Below are 9,165 nucleotides of genomic sequence, written 5' to 3' on the forward strand. Positions count from 1 at the left end.
CCTGCCCCGCACCCCCTCTCATTCTCCGAGGCGCTCCAGTGAAAGTGCCCCAGCCCCACTCGACCCCGCCCCGCCCCGCCCGCCGCGCGGACACGCGGAGGCTGCCGCCTGGTACCTCCCGCCGGACAGCCGGTCTTGATCTTGGCGGAGCAGGGCGGTGCGGGTGGAGGGGAAACGGTGGAACCCCTCTCCTCCTCCGCACACCCTCCCCCCGTCTCTCTTACGGGGCGTTACGAGGCGTTGCGTCACTTCATAGGGAAGGGGGCCCTCTGGAGCCGGCGCAGCGCGCGGCCTGCGTAAGGTCACGGGTAGGACCCACCGGCCCCGCCGCTGCAGCGTGCCGCTGGTGCAGCGGCCGCCGCGGTCACCCCCGTGCGCCTGCACACGTCCGCCACCGGCACCCTCTGACGGATCTCCCATATCAGCGCGATGCACACCGGTACACCGGTACGCATCCCAAACGGCGCAGCACGTATTTCTTGATTAGTAATGTGTGCTTGAAAATGCAAGGATCAAGTACAACGTGCAACGTTCTTGGTCCAAGGACTAAGTTTTTTTGAGGTGGGTGGTGTGGTGCGGTTGCGGGTGCGGCGCGGGGTCGTTTCAGCAGGGTGAACGGAGGAGGGGCCGCGAGACCAGCGAGACACATCCGGGACGCCGGCGGACCGCTGATGCACAGTATTCGGCAGCGCCCGAGTGCATTTCATCGCATTACCCGGGCGGTGCAGCTGTGCAGCGGCCGGGGGAGGGACGCGCGGGGTCGCTTACACAACCCACTCGGGCCACTCGGGCTGGAGCTGGAACAACAAACAACTGGCCAGCGCGAGGCGGGGTGCGGGGCGGGCAGGTGGAGCTGCAGGCTGCAGCCGCCGCGCCGCTGCACACATCGGTGTCGGTTCCCCCGGGAAGAGTTTCCCGCCCGGCGAGCGAGGCGTGATCATGCCGACCGGGAGAGCAGCACAGAGCAGAGCCGAGCAGAGGTGCACACCTGACGCGGCATAGAGCGCCGCCGGAGGACCTCGTTAAACTCCGTGCACTTCCCCGCGCGGCCGCGGCGGGCTGCGACCTGCCGGCCGAGCCTCCTGGCGACGTCGTGGTGGCCGACTGTATTACGCAAGAGCGGAGCACTCCCCATCCCCACACACACACGCAAAGGGGACGCCACAAGCGGCGGTCACACCTGATCGGGTTCCCTTCTCGTCGACGGCCTTAATTATTGATTTTCTCTCAAGTAACCCACAAACATGTACATTATCATCATCATCATTCCGGCCACTGCTTGTCTCCCCTCCCGGGAGCAGCGACCCCGTGCCGGGGAGGGAGGGGTACGTTGAAGTGGTTGTCCCCTTTTCTCTCTCTCTCTCTCTCTCTCTCTCTCTCTCTCCGCCCCACGAGAGGCGCCGCGCCGCGCTTCCGGACTCAAGAGGGGTCAGCACCCCGGATGCACTTTGTTGCTGTTGGTCGGAACCCGCGCATCGCACCCCGCGGCGGCCGCGGCGTATCGGAACAAACAAAACCCCAAAAGAACGTCGTTCTTTACAACGCCCCCTTCGGCCTCGCGCCTCGCCTTCGTGTCGCGGTCTTCGCCGTGCGGAGCGAGCACTCCCATCTTTAAAAAAGCGCCTCGCTGCTCCGGATGAAAGTGTGAGAATGGCGCGTGGCGTGGCGTGTTGGGGCGAGGCGGGGCGGGGTCGTCTAAAGGCCGCGCAGTGACATGCGACGCGGTCGGGCGGAGCGGCGGGGCTGCAGGCCGTAGCCCGGGCTCATACCCGTCACCATGGGGTAGCAACGATATCGTGCATTTTCTGGCATCTAAACCTTTTGCTCATGGAGGACCAAAGGGTCGTCCAGAAAATACGTAAGATTTTGTAAGCTAAGAGCTCGGCGCCTGTGGGACCCAGGGTAGGCCGACCCGCAACACACGGACGCACTTCGCGAAAGATGTTGCCTACCTGCCAGGCGCTATGAAAGCTTGCAGAGGCTTGCTTGGCAGGTTCGTAACGGCGAATGGCGGATGATGCCCAATACACGACCACGACCGCTTTCAGTCAAAACCGTGACATCGCTTTAGGTGTAAAAACCTAGTTCTGCTGTTGAATGTTTTTATTGACAAACTAAACGGCAATGTAACTTAGTTACTGTGAAATAAATTGCAGAGTGCTGTTTGCTACTGACCCCATCCCTCCCCCCGTCACTCACTCTATGGCACTATCGCCTGTCGATGTCACTGCTTATGACAACCTCTCTCTTGCAGATGGCGCGGGTGCAGCTTCTGCTCGCCGCCCTGCTGCTGGCGGGGGCAGGGACCATGCCCTACCGGTGCGACGCCGCCGCCGTGACGCCGGCCGAGCAGAGCTCCGCAGAGGACCGCGTCGACGCCGAGGCCGACGCCGACCCCGGCACGGGCGGCAGCAGCTTCTTCGACACGTTCATGGCCTTCCTGGGGAGCAGCGCGCTGCACAAGACACAGGCCGCCGACGACGGCCAGGGCGAGGACTCGGTCGTGGCGGCGGCCAGCGACACCCAGCAGCAGCAGGTGGAGCAGGGGCGCAGCCTGTACGGTGGCGGCCTCGTGGCCGGGGCGCCCCTCCAGGACGGCGGCCAGGCCGACCGGGTGAAGCGCACGGGGGCACTGCCAGTCTCCCTGCTCAGCGGCGTGGTCAATCACAAGCTGGGCTACCTCAGCAGCAAGGGCTCGCACCACGTTCACTTCCACAACTACAACACCAAGGTAACGTGCGCGGCGGGGGGCACTGCACGCCCCATGGGGAGGGGGGGGTCTCGCCCGAATGCCCCCGTTTCATAAGTAGTGGAGTCTCATATATTTCGCCAGGACACTTGTCCCGGTAACGTAAAAAAATGCACGGTGGGCCCCGCTGCCTGAACCCCAAACCCCCGCCGCCACTACCCCGACGACGACGCAGGCCGTCGGACGCACCCTAATCGCCGCATTATATGGCGCGGCCGCGGCGGCTTTCGACTCTACTCGGCGAGTCGCGAGCGCTGCAGCAAACGCCGCCGCATCAGCCGCCTCACGCTGTCGCTCCCCTTCCGAACGCACACGCGGAGGGGACGGACAGTGTTCTGCTCTTGCTTTTACTCTCACTGTCGCATGACGGCGCTCGCAAACCGCGCCCTGCGAAAAAGAAGAGAAAAACGCACATCGGGATGTCTTTCTGCCACAGTCGTATGAATGCACGTGTCGTGTGTGTGTGCGTGTTTGTGTGCGTGAGTAAGTGTGTGAGTGTGTGTAGTGAGAGAGTAAGCGAGTAACGCGGTGCCACACGCGATATGTACGATTTCCCCCAACCTCACCTCCACCCCTTCCACCCCTCTTTTTTTCCATACCACCTCTAATTATCCGGACAACACAGCAAAAAGTGTGCTTAGTGGAGAGTGGCGGTCTTCACTCACGCAATAATCATAATTTCCGCGTGCGTGACATTTCGTGAGCAAAAATTCCGACGACGGTCGTAATCCTCTTTTTTTTCCCTCCCCCGCGCGTGCGATAGCTGGCGCCGCCGGCGCTGGCGCGGTGATTCCCAGGAAGGAATAGCGACGGACGCGGGTCATGTCGGGTCGCAGAGGGGGCTCCCTCGGACATGTAATTCAGCGAACGCCCGAGTGACGGCGGCGACGGAGGAGGAGGAGAAGGGAAAACGCAGGCTGTTCTTAGGGGAAGTGACGCCCGGGCCGTCGACGGTGGGTCGCTCCACGACCCGTTGCCCACCCGCCTCGTTACTTCAGAAAGAACGTTCCATCTGCGTTACTTAACAGGAGACGACGGTCGCCCAGCTGTCGTGGTGTTGGGGCCCGGCTTCCTCTGGACCCAGTCATCTCACGTGCGTCGGTCAACCCCCTGGACCGCCGGGGCCGGCGGTCGGGCTGACGCGTGACCCACCCGCCCGCCGCCACCGCTGTCCACAGTTCCCACCCCACAGTTAGCACCCCTTTTGCCGATCGCCGCCGTCGCACTGAAACTGCGCCGAGCGAGCAGCATGCCACACGTCGGAGCCCACTTTCCCCCTGTAGTTTCTTACAGAATCGTACGCATGTGTGATCGCAGACGACGTTGAGCACCGCTCGCCTGCCGGAGGCCCGCGCGGCAGGCGGCTGAGATAGGTCGCCCGCCTCGGCGCGGAGCTCAACGGGCCTGCCTACCCCGCCCTTGGCAGGGGCTCCGCCGGGTCCGAGCAGTGTCTACGGCTACCTTCAGGAGCACAACGGCTCTCTCCCTGGCCCTGGGAGAGAGTGGCGCTCTTGGGCGGGACTCTTCTGTATCTGTATCGTCACATCTCTTCTTTCAGTGTGACAAACCACACTTCAGCCTGTGGGAGTTCAAGAAGGCCATCCTGCACAAGCTCCTCGAGGCCGCCAAGGCCGTCGGCGGAGGCGTTCTGGCGCTCAAGGGCAAGCTGCTGACCGCCAAGGGCCACCTGGTGGCCGCCAAGGGCCGCAAGCTGGCCACCAAGGGCGAGGAGCTCACCGAGTTCGGCAAGGGCGTGCTGGCCAAGGCGCTGGGCCACGGCGGCCACACGGAGGAGGTGCACCACTCCGCGCCGTCCGCGCCCTCGGGCCCCGCGGCGCCCGCGCACTACGCGGCGTACGGCGCGCCGCCCCTCGCGGCCGCGCACTTCCAGGGCTACAACTACCCCGCTCCCCAGTACCTGCCGGCGGCGGGCGGCGCGCCCAGCGGACACGGTGAGTAGCGCCCCGGCCTTCGGGCTCAGCCTGCCGCACCCGCCCTGGCATGCAGCTGCTTTGCGTGCGCGGCGTGTGCCGGTGCTGGTCCAGGACTCCAGTCGGCCGGCTCACGCCCTGCTCCGCACCCCGTGTTCCAGGCTACAATGCGGCAGTGTCGCTCCTCGACGAGTACAGCCGCGCGGGCTTCGGCCACGCCCCCGCGCACGCTCACGCCCCCGCCAACACGCACGCGCACGGCGCGCTGCACCGCACGGGCCAGGCCCCCACTGGGCCCTCGGCCACCGGCCCGGCAGGCACCCGTGAGTACTAAGACAGGCGCGCTCGCCACCCGACAAACGGCAGCCTCATTGCTAACGACTGTCCTCCCCAACAGTCCCGGGTAACCTGCAGGCCGGGCTGCTGGTGCTGCAGCCCGCCCCGTCGGCGCCGCAGCGATCGGGCAGCGTGGCGGCGGCCTCCAGTCCGCACTCGGCCACCGTTCCGGCCCCCGGGTCTGCCGCCCCCGGCACCCTGGCACTCTACGCGTCTCAGGTAAGGCCGCAAAGTACGGCAGAAAGTGCGTTCGCTCTGACGCCCTTGGGCGCCTTCTCACTCTCCGCTTGCCTCTAGGACTCGTCAGCGCACGCAGCCTCTCCCTCGCAGCCGCTCGTCCTCGCCCCCGAGTACATGGACGCCATGTCCACTGCGGAGATGTCCAACAAGGTGAGGAGGAAGAGTTCCCCGTCGTGTGCAGGCGCCCTGCCTTATTCACTCCCTCTGACCACCATGTTTCCCTCGCTGCAGGTGCGGAGGTACGCTTCGAGGAGATCCATCGACCTGGCGATGGCGGCCGTGGTGCGAGGTCTCCAGGGCTCCGACTTGCTCCTGCACCCAGACATCCTGCGCTCCGCGGCCACGCGTATTGCCGGCAACCCGTAATAGTGCCACGAGCCCTGTGCTTCCGACAGCAGAATGAAATGACTGTGATCATCATAATTTAATGACCCTTCTTTTTTTAACGACCGTAGATGGGGTAGACTTTTGTTCATGACAAAACCATGAACTGGTCAAGTACAGTTGAGTTTTAAATTCTGAATCCTAGTGGACAATGGAACAATGATCGATTTAAAACGCCTCATGCGCTGGACAACTACTCGAGGCATTATGAATATTTACGTAGTATACAAAGTTCAATTTAGTTTTTAGATGCTGCCATTTTTATTTATTTCCCTGAGTGAAAGTGAATTTGTACACAAAGATTAGCTATAGGTTTGCAATTAAGATGTATGCTCTTATTTTATTTTTTAGAATTAGGGTTTAAAAGTTAGGATTAATAAAGAGGGATTGCCACCACAACAAAGTTAAAACCCCTGTAACACAGATCAGTTTTTCTTTACTCACGGCTAATAACTGTGAAAGTGTAATATAGAAGCAAACTCTGGTTGAAAATTCCCCCTAGTCATAGAAATGACTTAGTAGCTGAATAACTGTAGTTTGGTCCCATTCTTCCATTCCTTACAAGCTAAATATCAATTTGTTTACTGCTAGTTTTGAAAGGTAAGTTAAGCAGAATGATTCTTTATGTAAGATAATTTAATTAATAATGCACAAAAATAATAACTTTTACAAACTTGTGATAACTCAAGTGAACTGTACGACAAAAGTAGAGAACCAAAATAGTCTAAATTATAATGGAACTGTTTCAAAACTGCTGTTTATTTTCAAATATATGTCAACGATGGAATAAATAAAGAAACTGCTCAATTGTGTCATGCCCATGCCTCCTTTCAAACAGAAATTGATTCCACTTTGCCTTCCAACCTAATGAAGTTAATTAAACAACATCATTTATAGTTAAGTTTATCACAATTTATTCCCTGATTAATATTTCATTAGCAAGTACCTTATAAAATAAGGGGGCAATATACATTCTTGAAATGAATGCCTTACAACAATAACAAAACTTCTAAATCATGATAGATGCTTAGCACAATACAAATGAATATCCTCAAAATAAAAAAAAGTTAGGCAAGGCAAAGCAAGCCTGAGAAAATAAGATTAAAATATAACAAAAACAAAAGAACAAAACCCTATAAAATGACAGAAAAATACATTGCTCAAGTATGAACAGCGGCACTAGATCACAATGTGAAAATGCATGTTAAGCTTCAATTTCAACTTCCATCAGAAAAAAAAAGGTTCTAGCAGTAGAAGATGTGAGGACACCTTCATAACAAAATAATTGAAACCAAACATAAAATATGCAAAAATAAGTAAAATTCTTACTAAAGAGCCTTGACTGTTTTTCAAACAGAAATGTAGGGGATAAAAGGGGCTGTTTGAAAACGGACATTAACTCACAAACCCTTGAGTAAACTCACAATTCAAGTCCAATGAAACATAAAAATGAGAGACTAGAAACATGACATTTTAGATTGTGTAGTGAGAAAAAGTAATCATGCATTTGAAATTCAAGGTTATTACATAAACTAGGTGTTTTCCTAGAATGCAGATTAAAGGGAAACAAATACCAGAATATCACAAACAGCCAAATGTCAAATGGAAATGAGGTAACTAATTTTTTAATGTTTTTACAGTTTTCATTCGAATATTATTTGTATTGAAGTATCTTTTCCCATTATTCCACGTACAAGAAAAATCTCATAGACCCTTTTTCACTCTCTTCATTAGGGAAATATCAGATCATATATGGCAAAATTACTGAGTAGGACTGAATTCAGTTGGGACTAGGATCCGGGAATGCATTTCTCGAATTAATGGAACAGTGTATGCAACACATTCATCCCAACCAGGATTCCGCCATGCTGACTCTCGTGTCTCCTTTCTCTGATACAGGCTTTCATAACCTAAGGGCAAAAATTGATTGAAAATTATTTATTGGCAGCATTACATCAAGGAACCAAGACAAAAAAGAATGCATACATACACCATATATGATGAACATTATTCAGTCTTCCAACTTGTGACATGAACCCAGCAAATGCTTCATTATTATTTCTTCGGAATTTCAACCCTCGAGCCCAATTGTTACCCCACTCAATCATTGTTCCAGGTTTCAGACTGTAGCTCCGGATTTCATAAATGTTGTTTCCTTTCCTTGACTCAATAGTAGGCCAGAAATTGAAAGCAAGTAGAAATTGGAGATGCCGGGACCGTAAATAACTTCCCCTCTCTTTCTGGAGTTTTAAAAAGCTCTGAAAAATTCAAGAATAGTTATACATAGACTGAGAAATAACAACTCCACTAAAGAGTTAAGTTGCGTGTTGCGTTCTAGATTAACTTACTTCGTCTTTGCCAAGGATGAGTTTAGTTTTGTCTACAGAGTTAAATCCACCAGTATAACGCCAAAGATGCAAAGCTTGATCCATGTCACCAACAGAGACAGTCCAAGATGCAACAAGTTCACAGTTTAACTCAGGACGAGAAGTTATCAAGGCTGCATTCTCTTTACTAAAATTACAATTTAAAAAATCAATCAATTCAGATTTTTTAAGACACTGAAAACAAAATTGACAGTGAGACATACCAATTTTTAAGATATTTGTCTGTAGAATCAGGCCGAATGTTATGAGTTTGAAGTTCGTAAATTTCTTCTTTGTCAGCTAACATCCTTGAATGGGGTTCTTTGGTTGGTTCAATGCGACGAACAAGCAGTTTGGAGAACCAACCTTCATTGCTATCTTTATTACATGGTGTAGTCGTAGATAGGGACCTGAGAAAAGAAAATCAAAGTTAGCTAATTTGTCTAGCAAGTTAAAATGAAAGCGATATCATATGCACTCATAACAATTTAGTCCATTTCATCTGGGGACAAGGATAAAATTATCCTAACTTAATGAAAAGAGAGGAACTAGGGGAAACGGATCAAAATGTGTAACGCGCATATCAACGGCTCGATTGCTTCCAAATAAAGTTATCAGTGTGACAAAGGTCACCAATCCCACCCACAGCAGGTTTTCCCTGGTTAACCTAAATAACCTCTGCACAAACAAGACTCAACAAATTCTCACAAAACCATTAGCCACTCACAAAAGTCCCTTCTGAAATCGGTGTATTCTATAAGTTACCCGACCTCAGACTGTGCCTGGTGACATAGCATCGTCATCAACACAAAACAACCACCAGCCGGTCGCAACAGCAGCCTCCCAGAGAGCAGCAGAATGACAGGCCACTGGTACTCTAGCTTCACCCCAAAAGGAGGCTTTTGGGCAGAAATCAGGTCGGACCAGGAATAGGAGAGCTTCACTCTGGCTCTAGCTGACTTACCTAGACGTGACATGCTTCAGGCAAGGGGATTTGAGGGCTCCAGAGGCCCGGATCATGGTCAATACAGCAGCCATCGTTGATAGATACGAACGAAGTGTCTCCCGAAGCCCGGCTCCGCCGCGTCGAGTCGTTACAAGAGGGAAGGGAGATCGGCGGGGCGGCGGGAGAACTAGGGAGAGCGGGAGGGGGAGGGAG

The 9,165-nt window shown here is 54.2% G+C and overlaps 2 protein-coding genes across 2 annotated transcripts; one reads left to right on the forward strand and one right to left on the reverse strand.

The window, feature by feature from the left end:
• The first annotated feature begins 2,234 nt into the window (after positions 1 to 2,234).
• LOC113205747 (uncharacterized) lies at positions 2,235 to 6,455 on the forward strand. The gene is made up of 6 exons (XM_052267505.1): positions 2,235 to 2,731; positions 4,308 to 4,701; positions 4,842 to 5,003; positions 5,078 to 5,235; positions 5,314 to 5,406; positions 5,488 to 6,455. The coding sequence occupies exons 1-6, from the start codon at positions 2,255 to 2,257 to the stop codon at positions 5,620 to 5,622; spliced, it is 1,419 nt and encodes a 472-aa protein (XP_052123465.1). The 5' UTR covers positions 2,235 to 2,254; the 3' UTR covers positions 5,623 to 6,455.
• LOC113205748 (protein NipSnap) lies at positions 6,259 to 9,138 on the reverse strand. Its single transcript, XM_026421489.2, has 5 exons — positions 8,971 to 9,138; positions 8,231 to 8,416; positions 7,989 to 8,154; positions 7,631 to 7,898; positions 6,259 to 7,550 (listed from the first exon to the last, which is right to left on the reverse strand). The coding sequence occupies exons 1-5, from the start codon at positions 9,042 to 9,044 to the stop codon at positions 7,402 to 7,404; spliced, it is 843 nt and encodes a 280-aa protein (XP_026277274.1). The 5' UTR covers positions 9,045 to 9,138; the 3' UTR covers positions 6,259 to 7,401.
• Positions 9,139 to 9,165: the final 27 nt, after the last annotated feature.

The sequence above is a fragment of the Frankliniella occidentalis genome, unplaced genomic scaffold (genome assembly GCF_000697945.3).
Source record: "Frankliniella occidentalis isolate FOCC.00 unplaced genomic scaffold, Focc_3.1 Scaffold53, whole genome shotgun sequence".
NCBI classification, from domain to species: Eukaryota; Metazoa; Arthropoda; class Insecta; order Thysanoptera; family Thripidae; genus Frankliniella; species Frankliniella occidentalis.